This window comes from Haemaphysalis longicornis, unplaced genomic scaffold (genome assembly GCF_048455015.1).
Source record: "Haemaphysalis longicornis isolate Haplotype H1 unplaced genomic scaffold, Haemaphysalis longicornis Haplotype H1 scaffold_7, whole genome shotgun sequence".
Lineage (NCBI taxonomy): Eukaryota > Metazoa > Arthropoda > Arachnida > Ixodida > Ixodidae > Haemaphysalis > Haemaphysalis longicornis.
In genome coordinates, this window is record NW_027526422.1 from 136,610,283 (window position 1) to 136,628,581 (window position 18,299).

Consider the following 18,299-nt stretch of genomic DNA (forward strand, 5'->3'; position numbering starts at 1 on the left):
GCTCGATTTCTTAAGACCGTACTACATGGTGTGAATTGACCTGGGAGTTCACTGTTGCAGCGGCGGTCGTGCGGCGCAGCGACCAATTGTGGCACGACCAAGAAATTTCGAAATGTTCGGGACGGCAAAACGTTTCGCTCCTCCGCTAGACAAGCAAGACTGACGGCCTGTTCAACCACAGCTGGGTCAACGTCACGGCTCAAAAAAGTGTCCCAAAGGCAATATGATTACTATTTTGCGGCACAACAAAAACCTTCGCCAGCAAAAGACGTAATTTGATCCGCGGGGAATGCGTTTCTAAAATGCCACAAGCGCGACGTCTGCGGACAACGTAACAGGCATTGAAAATTTCTCCGTTGTGAATATTCGCTTAACCAAATTCCCAAAATAAAAACGCGCCCTGTATGTAGTACAGGCTCAAGGAAACAGTGCCGGTGCAGTTTTTTCAACCTCTCAACATGGTAGAAACTACGGCTATGACAGTTTGTGGTGCTGTAGCGGCGGACATGAGTTTACGTATTTCTTTTTAACAGTGTATTTCTAAGGTCGCCAACACAACCGCCCGCCAATATCTGGTACATTAGCGTTACCGTTTCACGAGCCCACGTTTCAATCCAAACTCCCGCATCTTCCTCGCAATATTGCAAATCGTAAAGGTAACACACAAAATATCGGTGCTTGAGTTTGAATTGTCACATCCACCCATCCCTAATGCAACAAGAATTTTTCTCCTTTCATTAAAGTTTCTTCTTGGTTACGTGAACTGCGGAGGATCATAATTACTCCACTCGTGCTGTCAAGGAAGTATGTGCACTTGATGACGTAGCAAAAGTAGAAATATGTTGGGTTTCGAGGTAAGGCGTTTATACGGTTCTATCGCCATGTATTAATATTTCCTAATGAAGAACACGCTGTCGCAAGGATACAGAGCTAAAATATCAGGCACTGCATCTGCAGACCCCACCAGTTCTACGTAGTGGTTTCTCCCCGCCGCCCCCCCCCCCCCCCCCCCAAAAAAAAAAATCCTCTGTTGTATTATTGATACCTGCCATAAGTAGGCCTTCAACATTCTAGCTCCGACAGGGTTAAACAGAGGACAAAAACACGTGAAAATTTCATAAAGGATGGCGCAAGGGCTTGGTGTATGTGAGAGTGCATGTTTCGACTGCGTGGTATATCTGATAAAAACTCTTAACACCGGAACTGTTGTCGGTCGAGCCTTTTCATCCATCTTCTGAAGACCGTACATACGTCGCGCAGAGCTTGAAACAGGCTCCCAGACCCGCCGTCAGCCTCACAGAATCCGTTCCCGGAGGGGTGCAGCGTTCTCGAAGGGAAGGGGGGTTTGTAGTCCCTCCCGCTAAGGGAGAAGGAGGGTAGGACACCCCCCGCCCGTTGATGTTTACCTTCCGTGTGCTCTGCGCGAACCATAGAATTTGCGCGTCCACGCCGGACCAGCTCTAGGTTGAGCGCCCGTTCAGGTTCGAGCCGAAACAAGAGAACCAAAGTTCCACTGCTTCAGCATATTTGACGCTGGGTGGGACTGGGATAAGTTTTCTAATACCGCGGTCCCGCCATTTTCTGTCCCAGAGTTTGGAAATATACGGGGCTGAAAAATTTAGTAGATGGCATCAAGGCGCTTACTCGATTGATAGCCATGACACTGATACGTACGCTACAGTATTGATTTTGATTACTTTTTATCATACCAATTACCCCTTGAGTGCACGCATGCTTTAGATTTATTCGCTCCTTTCCTCCGTTTTGGTTCATTAACTCCAGGAGAAAGTTTTATAAATGCATTGTTCCTACCAAAAAGAATCCTTATTCTGCGATGTTATCGGGAAAATGAGACCAAAATTGAATCAGCCTTTCTATGACTCTTGCAGCATCGATGCCCTGAAGGCTGTCTTTTTTTAGCTGGAAGATGCCTGGATATTATAAATGCGCGGAGTTCACTGTGTACATCTCTCCCAAAAACCGTTTTTGCCAGAAGGCAATACGTGATTCGTTTAATACATTTCCTTGTCCCGCACCGTCGTCCATCCGTTGCACATATCAGCGTCGCTGTAAAAAAAGTGACAAAAAATACAAAAGGTAGCTTGCATAAGAAGCATCCTGGCGCTGAGTTGGCCGTTCTGTTAAGGCGGTTGCGCTGAGACCGGTTACGTGACTGCAATATAGAAACATTCAGCCGCGGTAGGTACGGGCTACCTTGTTTCATTTCTTGTTATATTTATAGAAGTCCGTTATTCAACTCCATTCTCACAAGGTCCCATTTATGTCAACCACTACAAGAGCATTCTAGAAGACGAGACTTACCTCTGCCAAGGTCACAAGACAAGATCTGTATTTCTCGCGAACATTCGAACCCACAACGACATCACGCTGTCTTACAACTTATTTCTCATGCAGTTCAAGCACAGGGTGGTACTCGGTCTGCGCAATACTTGCCACCCTGCTTCTTTATAATCTGGACGCCGCACATGCTATCTCTTTCCCTTCCCTTCATTTTTTATCTAATTACTGAAAAATTACTGCAGCGCCACTGAAGAGAAATTCTGTATAAAAAGGAGACCCACCCGGTTCGAAATCAGCAGTTGGACCAACAGCAGCTGAAAGAGACCATGGTAAGCGCACCTCTTAACGCTCTTTCTCAGACTTGGAATACGGCATGTTGTCAGAGAAGACCTCGCATGGTCAGGTAGCATCTTACTATAGCCTATTCTCCGAGTAAAACCGAAGCTTTCCTACTAACTTATGTGCCTGTTCTCTTGTTGACTCATCAAGTATTCTGGAGGCTCCTGAAAGGGATATTTAGTTCGCAACTGCATAAAAGATTATACTTTATTTTATTATGCAGTGTTCACTCAGGTTTGCGAACGGAACTCTTTTATAAAAACTACTTATGTAACGTCTAAAATGTTAAAGCAGAACTACAGAGGACGCACACCTTCTTCGTGGTCGTAATATTCTTCATCAGTGACTCGCAAACTTGACCAAGGTTATAAACAATAAGATACAACGCAAAGCATTGAGCAGACATTTATAGCTCATTGAAAGCACCTCGATACATAAGCAAAGTGTATTACTGCAGCTACAGAGTTACGAAGTTTTATGAATAGCTTACAATAAGTTAAACACCTATGGCTCTAATGGAACAGGCTCATAAATTAAACGACCAGCAAATACTACCTGAGCGAAATTCGGGCGCAACGCGATACTTAAACAAAACCCGGAAACTGGCATTGCATGGTTAGAAGAATGAAACAGAAATGCGCCCTTTCATCGACAAACCACCTAACCGTACGGTATACTAGCAAAATTGGCCCCATACGTCCCTCCAAAATCTACTTGAATTGTACAAAAAGAGCTAAATTGTACAAAACAGCGTACGTACACAAATACGTACGCTGGACACGAACAACAAGGATTGGCACGACTGCTCCTTCACCCCTTCAAGGAACGCGATTACGGGACTTGCGCTTCACGCACGCAATTTTTCCTCTGCGTTTTCATCGAATATCTATTCCGTAAAATAGTAAATATCTACAGTTCAAAGTGCTCAAACAACAAACGAGCCCGCTTTCAAGCGTTGCTGAACGTAAAGAAAATTCTAAATCAAACACCACGGCCGCTAAAGTTGACGAACACAATAGGTCATAAACAAACAGTCAGGGCACCATTTCTTGAACCATTTATTTAAATGCAGACTTCTAATCACTGACACCACTAAACATTGTACTCCGCAGATCCGCGCCTGCATTGTCCTGGCTCTGGCCACCAGCGCCTTCGCTGGCTACACCGGCTTCGGTGGTTATGGCCTCGGCTACGGCCTTGGCTACGGTGGCCTTGGCTACGGTGGCCTCGGCTACGCCGGGTACGGCCTGTCCCACTACGGCCTGGCCCACGGTGTCGGATACTCTGGTCTCGGCCTCGGCTACAGCTACGCCCCAGCCGCTAGCGTCGCCGTCGCTGCCCCTGCTGTCACCAAGACCGTGTCCACTTACCACGCTGCTCCAGCTGTGACCGCCGTCCACCACGCCCCAGCCGTGGCCACCGTCGCTCACGCTGCCCCAGTCGCCACCTATGCCGCTGCCCCAGTCGCCACCTACGCCGCTGCTCCAGTTGCCACCTACGCCGCTGCCCCAGTTGTGAGCCGTGTTGCCACCTACCACGCTGCTCCAGCCGTGACCAGCTTCGTCCGCCCAGCCCCAGTCGCTGTCGCTGCCCCAGTCGCCACCTACGCCGCTGCCCCAGCTGTTGCCACCACCACCGTCCACCACGCTCCAGTGGCCACCGCTGTTGCTGCCCCAGTGGCCACCTACGCCGCTGCCCCAGTGGCCACCTACGCCACTGCCGTCCACGCCGCCCCAGCTGTCTCCACCACCACCGTCCACCACGCCCCAGCTGTGGCCACCGTCGCCCACGCTGCCCCAGTCGTCGCCTCCTACGGCGTCGCCCACGCTGCTCCAGTCTACGGCTACGGTGTTGGCTCCCTTGGCTACGGTGTTGGCCACTATGGTTTCGGCCATGGTCTCGGCACCTACGGTCTGAACTACGGCTACGGCCTTGGCTCTCCCTTCGACTACACCACCCTCCTCCGCAAGAAGAAGTGTGAGTAGTTTATAATGTTTCCTGAAGTCGTGTAGACGCAAACAAATTAGCAAAAACACTCGTGGTGCATGAAACCGAAGGTTGGAATATTAGCAGTTATTAGAACATTTTCTGTAAAACGAGAGCTCGTGCGCGGGTAGTTTCATTTTTAGACATGAATTAATTGGCGCCGCGATTTCGTACAGCATTCAGTAAGGACTTGCTTGAAATGAACCAAACCAGAATGTGACAACTTGCTCTTGCTCGAGTTCATCCAGAGGATATCTTTCGATCGCTGCCTTAGCTGCGCCAATATTGCAGCCCAAAGATGCGTAACCGCCTATCTAGCGTTTAACTTGATTTGTTTGATTCTTCGAGCATACTCGGCTTCTTCATGAGACCAGGTGGTATGTGCATCTAGTACTTTTTATACAGTAGAAAAGATTTTGCACATACCACATTATGACTTACATGCACGTGCAGTGTAATTGAAAATCGCGAAGGAAACTTATGTTATTCTGAAACGCAAGAGGAGTGAATGATCAATTTATTTTTCATTTTTCAGAAACACTCATCCCAGGAATCAAGGAAGTAATCGAAGAAGTCCAGGAGATTTACCAAATCTCGACGGATGCATTTTCCTACTTGGTGTCAGTACCACGACAAAGGAAAGATGCTCCAATAAATTATACGAATTCGCTATGCTTCTGTGCTGCCACTAATTTTTTTGGTATAATGGGTCTCTTGGCAGCTGAGTTAAGCGGCCGGCAGCTGATTTCTTCAGCTGTGGTTTTAGTATTACTCAACATTCCGACATGCAAATATATGTTCCACGGAGAAAGTTTGGGGGTGTTGTGAAAGAATCTCCCCGACTTTCTTGCATTCTGACATTATCATTATTATTATGTAAACAGAAGCACGTCCCGCACGTTCGGTCTGCGCGTCCCGCATCTTAATCTTCTCGTTTCCCACAAGACTGGTGCCGAAGCCTGGGAACAAACCCCCTACAATGATTTGGAAGTGTACAATCATGGGTTCTACAGCGAAGGAAGCCAGTAACTCCACCGGTGTTGTTGGATGTGCCTACATACCAAAGGGCCCAGAGAAATGTTAACCACAGCGGAAGCTCATCGCCGCTAAGGAATTTTAGTGGGTGAATCGAGGGCCGTATCTTTACTTCAGAAACATATGGTGGCTGATGCGGAAAACGAAGACAGTTTATTCAAGCTTCGTGCTATCGCAGCCTTTATTATATAGCTACAGACACTTCGTACATTAATACAGAAGATTCGAGACGAAGCCCTTAGCGTTGCGAACTGCTCGCAGCCAAGTTACCTAGGACTCAAAAGCCATCCTTACAGACTCCTAGAACATGAAGCCAAGCTGAAATAATTGGACAAGGACATTGAGCCATACGCATACAGAGAATCTCTCGAAGAGGAATTTACTGCACGTTTTGAGTGCGAAGAGATTATTATCGACACCAGAACAGAAAACGATGCGCTTTAGAACAACGAATGATAAGAGTGTCAGAGTACTACTTGTGCCCTAACAAACATATCCTATTCTTCAGTCGTACCTCAGAAAAAGAAACTGGTTGAAAATCAATGTCCACATCATTCAATTCTGACGCCACATCATATGATCGTGAACCCCGTTAACTCAATGAAGCCATTCCGTGTTAAACCTCACCATACCATTAACAAAGCGCGAAGCCCGAATTCACTCGTCAACACCACTTAGGGAAGAGGCCTAAAGAAAGTGACTAATGAGTCACGAGCAACCTTCACCTGAGCTCCGTCTGAAACAGCTTCCACGGAACACAAATTACGAATTGCTTCAGCGCATACGTAGCCAACACAAGGCAATAGCAAAGCAAAGAGAGGCCCGAAGAACCGAGCTAAATACCTTTGTCCTTGCCAAAATAAGTCTCCATCAAACAGACCCTTTCCCACGTGCTTCCCTCAGTCGGCAGCCAAAAAAAGGAAGCGCATTGGCCAATATAAAATGTACGAAGAGAAAAAACGTAGTAGATAGGAGACCACCGAAGTCCTGAATTATGTGCACCAAAAAGACGCACCAGCGGAAGCGACAGAAAACTCGTTTATTTGGATAACGCACACGACCGGAAATTGACAGTAAAACAAACACGTGTGATCTACACAAGTTTCATCGTAAACGGCTCGAGGATATTCTGAAGAAAATCGTTACCTTCATCTGAAACCTACTTTCTTTAAGTAAGGTTGCTGTCTGCAAGCCTGTAACCATACACAAGACTGTATACCGAAAACGTTATCGAAGCTACAAATATCGCTTGGAGGTTAAGATGTGCCTAAACGGAACGTTATGAAATTTGGAAGTGAATGTGCCAGTGTTACGGACAACATTGATAGGCCAACTAGTTTACTCCCTCTGTTGCAGCGGGCACGACGTTGCGAAAGAAGAGGCTACCCGACTCGCGCGCATTCTGACATTACTACCATTGTTATGTAAATAAAATTCATGGTTCCACCTGCACGCCTCACTCCTTTGCCTTCTCGTTTTCCACAACAGCGGGGATGTTTGAGCACTGGTGTTGGCGCAACATAGCGCCATAGTGGGCTAACGCAGTCCTCCCACGAGTAGTAAAGGCTTGAAAATAACAGTGAGCCTTATATAAGGACAAAGGCTAAGCGAATGTTCTCGCAAGTGAATTTTCAGGAATTGCGTCGATGCAGCTGATAAGGCCGGAGCAGCCAGAAAGCGCACTGCACCGGACGTGGTACGAAAAGCTTGAAATGGCGAAAATTCCAGTGGATGACTCGGCGGTACTGAGTATTTTAAAGAAATGCTTGCGCGTTCAGCCGCGCAAAGGTGGTTGCTACATTGTTTCTCGTCCATGCTCGCCATCGATAGCCGAATTGTTAAAGAGACCACACGGCTCATTTCTAACTTCTTTTCAAAATCTGGAATGTTTTTATAACGTATTCAACAACCGTATCTAGTACTCAGCATACACGGCCAGCCAAATGTTTCTGCTCGAAAAAGTTTGTTGAAGAGCTTTTTCCATTTTTCTCGGTGGGGGCATTGTTTGCGCGCTTAGGTAACGTCACTCGAGCAAATCGTGGACATTGGGGGGCTTCTTTCAGTTGCAGCAATACAGGGAATCAATAGTTTGCTTTAAAAAACAGGCAGCGAAGCCACAGAGGTACTGGTACACGCGTTTGATATAATGACAAAATTGTGCTGTGCCGCTAGGTGGAGGCGACAAATACAGCTTTCGCAGTGCGTCCAGGAAGCCCGGAAAAACCAGCATCGTTTTCGGGCATTGTTGCAGGGTCCCTTAAGAGCCTCGTTTTGAGGTCCTCATGGTACTGATGAGTTTTTTATTTTACTCTCCTTTTGAAGGTCGTCATGGTACTGATGCTTTTATTAATTATTTGTTCATTTATTTACATCGTACTGCAATCTTCAGTTAAGAAAGATTTTGAGTCCCGGCATCGCTAAAGCGCGCGTCCGCGCGAGATTGCGGCACGTGCAGAGGCGGCATTTGCGTCAAATAGGTTTTTTACAATGCACATGCTGGTGCTAGAAAAAAATAGCCAAGCTTGAATGACTTAACGCCGCGAACCGCGGAGTTCCCTAATCGGACGGCTAAGCATGATAGAACTTCTGAAAGCCAGCAGTTCGATTTCCGCTCACGCCAATCCACGTTTGCTGTGTTCCACTTCTTGTATATTTGAAACTTTTGTTACTTTTGCACTTAGAACTCTGCTACGAGTGAGCGCCACGAACGCCTTTTGTTTTTTCTTGGCGTACATTTCATTTGCTATCACAAAAATCAAGGAGCCATGTATTACTAATTAAAACAACAATGCATACATCATTCATCCTTTGATGTCTTCCCTCAAAAATGCTGCACAGTTTCATTTTTCGGAACGATGTTCACAACTTCATAAACACTACTTAAAATGCCGAATCAGAAGAACTGACTTTCGCACTGGCGGTGACATCTCAAACTTCGAAGAAAACACTCCACACAATCGCAGACTGCAAACAGGCATACAGAAACGACATAAACAGGCGCATCTCAATATCCGCGCTACGAGTACTGAAAAAGCATAAGGATAACCTATACCCTACGGCGTTAATATGGACGCGAGGTTACGCAGGGTTCAACGGAAACGAGCAAGCACATGCTACAGCCCGAAAATGCCTCTTCCGGGCACCGTACCAGTCGCTCCGTGACCAAGACCTTATCCAGCTGCAGTTCTGTGCACTTCTGCAGCACCACCGTCTTGCAAGGTGTAACAACAAACCACCGCACCAGAAGATCAGCCGAGAGGAGACTAGCCTGAGGCGAAATACCAACAAATGCATAGGACCCCCCCCCCCCCCCCCTCTTAGCTTCCTCATATCACACACCCCAAAATATGTCGACCTACATGACCACACAGCAGCAGAAATCCAACACCACACTACACCACGTCCGCTTTCCAGAAAAAAGCAGCAGCCCCCATAATTCGCCTCGTCACCCTCGAGCAATGGGAGGCCGCGCAGGGCAGCTCGGGCCCTGAAGACCAGCGACGGTGTACGCAGGACAGCACCCACTGCAGAATCCCTGGATTGAGGGATTCTCTTTCAAGCGCGACCTCCTCTCGATATAAATAAGTGTTTTCCCACTACCACTAAGCACAAACACTGCCAGCAGGTTTAGTATTTTGGGCAACGTTTGCCTATATAAACGTCTCATTCAAGCATTCTTGCTGCGTTTGTCCTTGCCGCTTGCTCTCCTTCGCGCTAGTCTATGCCGTCTCAACATCGCTGCGACAATTTGTCCTTATTTCATTCCATAAAGGCCTCGACCAAGAACCCCTTCGTTGTTAAGACGTAAACAGCATCACCCGGTATTTAGGTGTTGAGTACGCTAGCGGCCTATTCAGAAGTCCAAACATGCCGCGCTCTGCCCACATGCATTTTATCAAAAGCAGGCGTGCCGTACGGACGCCATCATTCTCATTTTTTTCGCATTTGTAGGATTATTCTGGAACTTGTGACGCAACTTTGCATTTTTCGGAAGTCACCCCAGGGTAACTTGCGTTTTGGAGTAACGGATACAATGCAAGAAATAGGGGGAGGGGGCTGCTTGGAAATTTTTAAAAATGTGAAGGCGAAAGACTAGTTGAACGATGTGTTCATTTCCTGTTGCGCTTTCTGTTGAACTTTCCTGTGGCACTCGGTACGGTGGTTACGGCGAGTTGCATTAAAAGTGGTCCTAGCCACTTACGCTGTTGCGGACTTCCTCGGTCTTGCACTCCCGCGACTTAGGCCTCGCACAGTCGCCAGGCATGGCATCGTAGAATGAAGCTCTGCTCCCATGCGGAGACGTATGCAAAGTTTGTACAGAACGTTTTAAGGTTTGTCGCCCTTTTTTAGAAACCTCCTCCAGAGCACTGTTTCCCTTCCCGGGCCCGTGTTCCTAAGTTTGCAATCGAACCAAAACGTTTCTTTACCTAACGTTTGTACTTTTCAAAGCGACTTTGAAACTTAGCAATATAAGAAATCACCGCCAGTGAGATTCACCGCAACGTTAGAAGAGGGCCAGGCAGTGTGAACAAATGCTCGAATTTTGCAAATGAGGAGGCCCAGCTTCCAAATAGATTAGGAGTAGAATCTGCGCTGGTAGAAGAGCGAACATGCGTTTTTTTTACTCAAATGGCATGCTCACCCTCGTCATTCACCAAATTTGAACATTTGGTCACGTTGTTTGTTCGTGCTGGGCCTGTGTAACATTCGCGAAAACCCTCCATTTCTTCTTACGAGCTTTGAGCAAGAGCTCTGACCAGCTCCAACCTCAATGACCACCACCAGCTCGTGCTTAGGGTTGTTGAGGCTTGGAAAACTCAAGGGGTTTTGGACTGGGGACTCCTTCCCATTTCTTTTCGCAAAAAAACATGTTTCCTATCTTGCTCTCAATCCCACGAGTGGGGATTCCTTAGAATGCCAGGCTATCCCTTTAAAATAAAAGTGTTCAAATTATGCGGGTTCAACGCGCCAAAGATAGAGCTGGAGCTTAAGGCAAGTCGTACTGAACGGTGCGAATTAATGGTTACCCTCGGCGACAACTCTAACGAAAGCCACAATCTCGAAAGGCGGACATTTTCCCCTTTAGGATCCATCTCAGAAACGACTGGGCAGCGCCCAATTTAGAACCTCCGTTCTTGGGCTCAACAGCACAACGCCTCAGCCTGGAATCGCCACAGCTGCTAGGGTACAACAAGTGAGTTGCCATATTATATCCAAGTAGACAAAGTAAGAAATTCTTACATTAAAGGAGCTAACAAAGCAACGCTGTAGCGTGGTCTTGAATCTTCCTCGTTCGATGTGTACTTTCAAACGCTTATAAAAAAAAATTAGCGGCTTTGTCTTGTAAGCCAAACACCTTTTAAGAGTGGCTTATTTATGCGTACTGTCACGTACTGCTTTTGCATTCAAACCAGGGACGTACCCAGAGGGGGGGCCCGGGGGGCCCGGGCCCCCCCCGAAATTTTTTGGGCCATACCCCCCTTTCCCGCGCCACCTCTCATCGTCCCTCGCACACATTCTAAAGCGACGCCACACAAATCTTGGGTTTGATAGCTATTTGAGGCGCTTTTTTTTCGGAATGAGCCAAATCCTCCTAAGGGGAATTTGAGGGGAAAAAACGAAAGTTTGGAACCGGACCTAAATGCAGTGCTGTCAAAACTATTAAATGACATGTTTCACGTGTCAGCTAGGGGAAATCTATAGCGACAAGTAATTAATAATTATGCGGAGCATTTGAGCAATATTAAGAGAAGTTCAGATTTGGCTCGTACTCATTTGAAACAGACAAGTTGGTGCGGCATTCTTATGAAAACTTTAGAATCGACTTTCAAGAACGGTACGATACAGTTTCAAGCAAAAAAGGCAATAAATATGCAACAGAGCTTAAAAAAGAGCTATTTCAAATGGCTCCGTAGGGTACTTTTTTGGACACGCCTGAAAACACTCATGAAGCTCTTCATTACCTTGCCATAAATTTCCAAAACGCTTTACAAGAAGCCTGCGCAAATCATCTTCCATGGCTTGCCATGGCTTGTAAGAGGCAGCTAATTGGTTAGGTACGTAAAGGGGAAATATGGGAGTAATAACAATAATAATAACCAGATTTACCGCGTAAGGACGAGGGAGACGAGAGACGCTTCCGTTCACGTTATCGTAGTGGTGTGTCGGCAGATCATTTGCCGATCTCCTCATTGCTGTCTGACCTCATGATAAACCAGCTCTCAAAAGCAAAAAAAAATTGACGCAAAAACACACAAAACAGCCCGAAACGTCACACCAACGCGAAATCCCATTGGGCAAATGAATTTGGCTCATTTTGATCCATGCCACAGCAGGGTCTGGCTCATTTTCCACACGAAGTAAGATCTGCGTACACGTTTGCAGGGAATTGTCTCAACTATTTATTTGCCACATTTTTTTAGGGGAAAGTTGCCGGGATTTTCTTGGCACTGCAGTTTTATCCTACTTAGTTTTGGTTTGTGGATTAGGTTTATTTCGAAAAAAAAAGATGAATCATTTGGTGGTCAACGTGGGATTAAAAAAAAAACAGGCGAGGTATGTTTGCTCCGTTTACGCGGAAGCCAGTACCGCTGTACACTGGCTTCGTGCTCTGCTGCCGGCCTGCCACTTGCAATTCGCTGCACCCCCTTTACCCTGTTCGTCTGCAGTTGGTGCTTCGGTTCTCTCAGACAGCAGTAACTTATCGCTTGATTCGCCAGGGTGGTGGTTTCAGCGGCTCGGGTCGCATATGTTTTGGTGGGGAAGAAAATGTTTGTCTTTGAACATTCAACAAATCCCTCCATCCTAGCGCGCCGTGGTGTCGGCCGATACTATCGCCCATGCCTGGTGTTTGTGGCTCAACGAATTCCTTCCCTGAGCCCAACTCACAGCGCGTTTTTCACTAGTTTTCGTGGAAATGCTGCTTTTGTGTTTGTCGGTAAGAAGGGTAAGAAGTCTTCTTGCCGCAGAGAAACCCGCTGAAGGTTTCTCTACGCAATGCCTTCCAACGTCCGGCTCGCGCACGTGTGCAGCGTCTGCCGAACAAGCCAAGGCGATACAAGGGCTTGGAACCGGATGGCGACGAGCGGAGTGCGCGAGGGGATGCTTGACCCCACCATCCGGCGCCTCTAACATTACGCCCGCTTAGGGAAAGCTACCGTGGGAGTACAAAAGCCTTGTTCCACAGTCGGCGCGTCCGTCTGGACAAGAAGGATCGCTCAAAAAGGAAGCGCAACAACGTTACCAAGCCCGGCGACGGCAGGGTGACAAAGTGAAGGCGCGCATCGCAGTGGTACGGCGGCATTCCTTTGGACAACTAAAGGCAGTGGCAGCGGCACTGTTGATTGACAGCCATTTTGGGTAATGGCTGCTATGCACAACGGCGGTGTAGTGATGCCAGCGCCGGTGGACCCCGTCGGGGCGATGACCCTCCTCCCTTCTCGCAGCTTTGTCGTGTCCCCCAAGCCGTCGGCGGAGCGGCAGCCCTTTCGGACGGCCTTGCCGGCGACCTTCTACGCGGCTTTTTGGGAAGACTCGTTTGTTTCCCCCGACTTTCTGGGGCGGCGGACAGGGGGGAGCGGGGGTCAAAATCCTAATTGGCACGTGTGTTGCTGTGTGGAGGCTGCTTCGCTTGCGACTGCATGCGCAATTTTGCTGAGTTTGTCCGGAGCTGGGGCCAACAGCGGTCGCATGAAGACTTGCTCTCGTGGCAGTTTCTGGGCGCCAGAGCCCCACGAATTTTTCGCCAACCGCGCGGCGGTTCGGCACCCGTTTTGGCCCCCGAGCCCCCATCAGGGATCATGCCGCGATACCCTTTTTGTGCGCTGCGGCACCTTTTATTTGTAATCCAGTTTTCATTATCATGTGTTATCTGTTCATGCTTCGTCGTGTCCTGTAAATAAGTGTAAATAGACTTTTTCTTCATCATCTACTTGCCTCGTCTCATCATCGGGTCCTTCACGACGACACCACCCACCTCAACAACGAACCAAACTTTACTGGCGGGTTTATGGACCCCGAGCTGCATTCCTATGAACAGACCTCGAGAACACCGGGCTTCAGCGGGGAAGGGCACAGAGTCTAAGTGGCCAATGGTCAAGATGAGAGAGACGGGGTGCCGCGGGTGAACGGTGAAAATGAACCCGGGCCGGACATCTCGACGCACCCCAACCAGACTTTTGGCCGAGAGAAATTTCGGCTTGAAATTTGGACTGCGAACTGTGTCTTTGTATTAGAGAGGTTATGAAACTCCGGGTACATATGATAGCTTAGTCTCGCGATGTCGGAATATCGTCAAGGTGTCGGCAGAGAGCAACGAGTTTACTTCACCAACGGGCCGAACGAGAGGACAGAGGAGCTCATTCCCGCCTTGCAGGACAAGCCACGCAGCGACGTCGAGGAAGCGACAAGGCGCATCCCTGGATATAACAAGGTTCTTTACAAAACTGCGAGAGGTAAGCGCTGACGCGCTGGCGCTTGCCACTGTTTTTTTTATCTACATTTCCTGCAGTCCAGTGCGTCTCGATACCGCAATTTCCAAGGCCTGAATCATTGGTGCTTTGAATGGCAGACCGTTAAACGTCGAGCTCGGAGGCTGTTTAGGGTAATAACACACGGAATTAGGCGTATGACATCTCCAATTTACCTAGCATTTTGCTTCCTTCCTTCATAACTAGTAGCTACAGGTTTTGCTTGGAGAAAAATGTGGAAGCGCAAGAGGGTTGCCACGGAGATCTGAACTCTCGAGTGCCTATGCACTTCCGTTCCTGCCGACTTCGATTGCGTATAACGTGTGGGATGCTCCGGAAATGTATAGTTACAGTGCAGTACGCGTATTTATTCCCGGAAATATTGTAATTACTGCCGTTCTTTTTTTTTGTAATTTTGCAAACTTCGCGTAGGGATCTTTAACGTGCGCAGAAATCTCGAACATACGAGTGTTTTTGCTTTTCGCCTCCATCACAAGGGCGGATACAGTTAATTTCATTTCTCTATGCAGGTTTACACGCATTATGGTAAACGCTGCGCGTTTATCGTGTTTGTACTAGTAACGGCGGGTACCCTCGCCCTCTCCCCTAATTTGCATAAAAAAGCTACCTTGGGTTGGGCCCCCCCCCGAAAAAAAATCCTGGGTACGTGCCTGATTCAAACCATATACGTACCCACACCCTATTCAATCTGAGTAAGTCCGCGTAACGTTGTTGTCATGATGATCATGAAGGCTGACGTGGCTACTATAACGACAGTATGATCATGTCATCAAGAACCCGTAATCTTTCGAATTGTCCAGTCTAGCCCAACTAGGGAGCAAAACCACACCCCCATTACTCGCACGGCGCAGTAGCAGACTTGCGATTAAAGGCTGACACCAGGAGGCACTACTAGAAATTTGCGACCCTTTGCCCTGGTGAGACAGTGCACTGCGAATCAAAGAAAGACTCCAATCAACAAGATTTTTCTTTGCGCCGTGTCACACAGTACGGGTGGCCACTCCAGCTCGTTTGGTGCGACGTCAACAGCTAGCTTTCAAAATCAACGTTAAAAGCCTGCACTAGCGCGCAAGACTTGAATGGAGAAGCTTTTGTAGGTGAACATTGCCGGACACATAGCGAAGATTCAGTATCATTGTTTATTTGCGTAGTCGCGGTGCTACTAATGGTCGTCATATGCATCGAGGAGGTCGTCGTCTTCTTCGCAAGAATGGTGGATGCGAAGTCATCCTGAGCATTGTATACTTCCACCAGTTCTGCTGTCGAAGCTTCCCCTGTTATAAGTCGCACAAGGCATGAACCACACCGAAGCTGCACGATTTCTCTATACGGGAGTACAGAAGGACGAATCACCAGGCAATTGTACAAGTTTGACATTGTTTATTTACATGTCCCATCGCTGTTTTGCACTGTGGTAGTAGTACTCGCCGTCATATCCATCGATATCGTGGTTTTCCTCATTCCAAGCATTACATTCATTGTACCACTTCACGACAGCGCTAGAGGTTTTTTTGTTGCTGTTGTTGTTTGCTAAAGCCACTCGTGAGCTGGGGCTAAGCGTTCGCCGCAAGGCACCCGCTCACAAGTGCTAGGCGTTTTCAGGCTCTTCTTGGTTTTTGCTGATTTTTTGGGGTAAAGCTACTGCGCGTGCCGTGAACGCTTCGTTGTCCCAGCGAGGCGGGCGCCCACTTGCGCTCCGCATTTTCTAGCTATTTTTTTTTACCGCTACACCGAAGTTACGGCAGGTGCAACAGCTCCACTGTTCAAATGGCTTTCTACAAAGCAGAAACTGGTGTATAGAAGCTTTAATCTGCCTTTGTTTGGAGTTCCAAGACTCTTGAATGCGATTTTTTATGTTGCCATTGTCGAAGTTATGGCTGCTACAAAATGTAATGTAGTTATTACTTCTGTCACTCCAATGTCGATTACTCAGTAAGAGCCCCTGTTACACCTAGTGCGGTGAATATGCGCTCAGTACCGCCGGGAACGTGGGCGGGCACGTCTTGAGCGGTATTAAGGCGAAATAAGACATGTCCCGCTGATAGGCTTGTTCTGAAGCCTAGAGACAGTGTATGGTGGGCGGTCGTATTCACGGTAACTTTAATTCCTGGTTAAAAAAAAAAACTGGCGAAGCTTGCGCTAAGCCGCGCAAGGCTTGAACCATAGCGAAGCTGCAGGATTTCTTTATACGTAAGCAGTGATGGACAGATCACCACGCATTTTTACGAGTTTGAAATTCTTTATTTACGTGCTCCGTCGTTGTTTTGCACTGTGATAGTAGTAGTCATCGTCATATGCATCGATATCGTCGTGTTCCTGATGCCAATCATTACTTGCGTGGTAACGCTTGACACAGCTGGGGCGCAGCGGTGGCACGTACACGCACGAGGCAAGCGCGGCGTTCCTGGAGTCGCGTCGACGTTCCGTGGAGGTGGTGTTGCGCCAGCTGTCGCGTTGTTGGTTGCTGAACAACGCGAGGCGCTCCTTGGGGTTTTTGCCAGTTTTCTTTTTTTTTGCGAACGCAACTGTGCGTGCTGGGGACGTTCAGTAGTCGCTGTGAGGCACGCACTCATAAGCGCTCGATATTTTCTTGGTATCTTTATTGCTGGCCATAATGTCGGGCGCGTAACGGATTAAAAATACGAAGAAAATTCCAAACGGCGCTCTTGAGCGCGTGCCTCGCGGCGACCGCCGATCGTCCCCGGCTCGCGCAGTGGCTTTAGGAAAAAAACCGGGGCGAAAGCCCCGAGCCGCGAGAAAATGGCGAATGTATCCGCGAGCGCGTGCCTCGCGCCCACCGCCGGTCGTACCGGGCTCAAGCAGGGAATTTAGCAAAAAAAAAAAAAAGCTAAAACCCCGAGCAGCGCGTGGGGTCGCATATCAACCAACAACGCCACAGCTGGGGCAATATTTTCGCAACGGAGCTTACTCCACGAACGCAGCGCATGCGTCGAGCACGTACGCGCCAGCGCTGCGAACGAGCTGTCGTCAAGCGCTTGGCATAAGAAGCACGACGATATCACTGCATATGACGGTGGCTATTACTAGGACAGCGCAAACGACGACGGAACATGTAAATAAGCAAGTTCAAACTTGTATAAATGCGTCGTGATGTGTCCTTCAGTGCTCACGTATAAAGAAATCCTGCAGCTTCGCTATGGTTCAAGCCTTGCACGACTTAGTGCAAGCTTCGTGCAAGCTTCTTAGACCTTTTATTTGTTCTCTCATCTAGGCCAGCGTGGTTACAATGGTTTATTGAGCTGGCGGTGTCGCGGCAGGAAGCGGTGACGCAAGCTCACATTCTCCCACGTGTGAACGGCATTGGTGAGGAGTTTCTCTGTTCGCATATAATACAGTCGCCGTCGTTGCCTGATTCATACGTTTTTATATCTCTGCTTTCCTGTCTGCTCCGGAGGTGGGGGGGCGGGATGTGCGCGTGACCAGCCATGGTACTCTTCGCTGTTTTGTTTTCGTTTCGTTTCCTGTTTCTTTATCGTCATCATCATTCCTGTACCACTTGCTCAGCGGATCGAGGCTGCTGGAGTTGACGACTTTATCAGCGGGTCTCTTTAACTTCTTGATTTCTCGCTCTTTAGAACAGCGGCGGGAACACGCAGAGTAGGAAAATTTGCGCATTTTCGTTCGTTTCTTTTCCTTTTAGTGGAAAGCCCCTTATGGGGTTCGCGCCGTCGGTGTCTCATGTCGTCGCCTCAGGTGGTCGTAGTATCATGTACTCACGATACTAAAACATTGGGACACTCGTTTTCCAAAGCCTCGCGCTAGAAAGTAACGCGTGCTAAAAAAAGCACACTGGGAAACTCGTTGATTCTGTTGAGGATCACGTGTTCCATAAGTTTCCCGGCACATGAAGTAAGAGATATAGGTCTTAAGGTTTCTATCTGGAGCTTTTTGCCTGATTTGGGAATCATGACTACCTTCGCGGTTTTCCACTGGCCCGGGATTTGACCCCGTTCCCAGCACACGTTCATGTATTGGGTTAAGGCCTCGACAGAATTGTTGTCCAGATACCGTAGCATTTCATTTGTAATGCCGTCTGGACCCGGGGCGGAGCGGGCTCGCAGGTTGTGAATGGCACCTCGTACTTCGTGCACCGTGAGGTGGCGGTCCATGGTTTCGTTCCCGGTCCCT

General features: G+C 48.2%; 1 protein-coding gene across 1 annotated transcript in view; it reads left to right on the plus strand.

Moving 5' to 3' along the window:
* The first annotated feature begins 2,535 nt into the window (after positions 1-2,535).
* The window catches only part of LOC144146563 (uncharacterized), a 38,351-nt gene continuing 22,587 nt past the window's right edge, over positions 2,536-18,299 (plus strand). The window contains exons 1-2 of the mRNA XM_077678506.1: positions 2,536-2,630; positions 3,753-4,617. Coding sequence (XP_077534632.1) covers positions 2,628-2,630; positions 3,753-4,617 — 868 coding nt within the window. The 5' untranslated portion in view covers positions 2,536-2,627. The remainder of the gene's footprint in view (positions 2,631-3,752; positions 4,618-18,299) is intronic.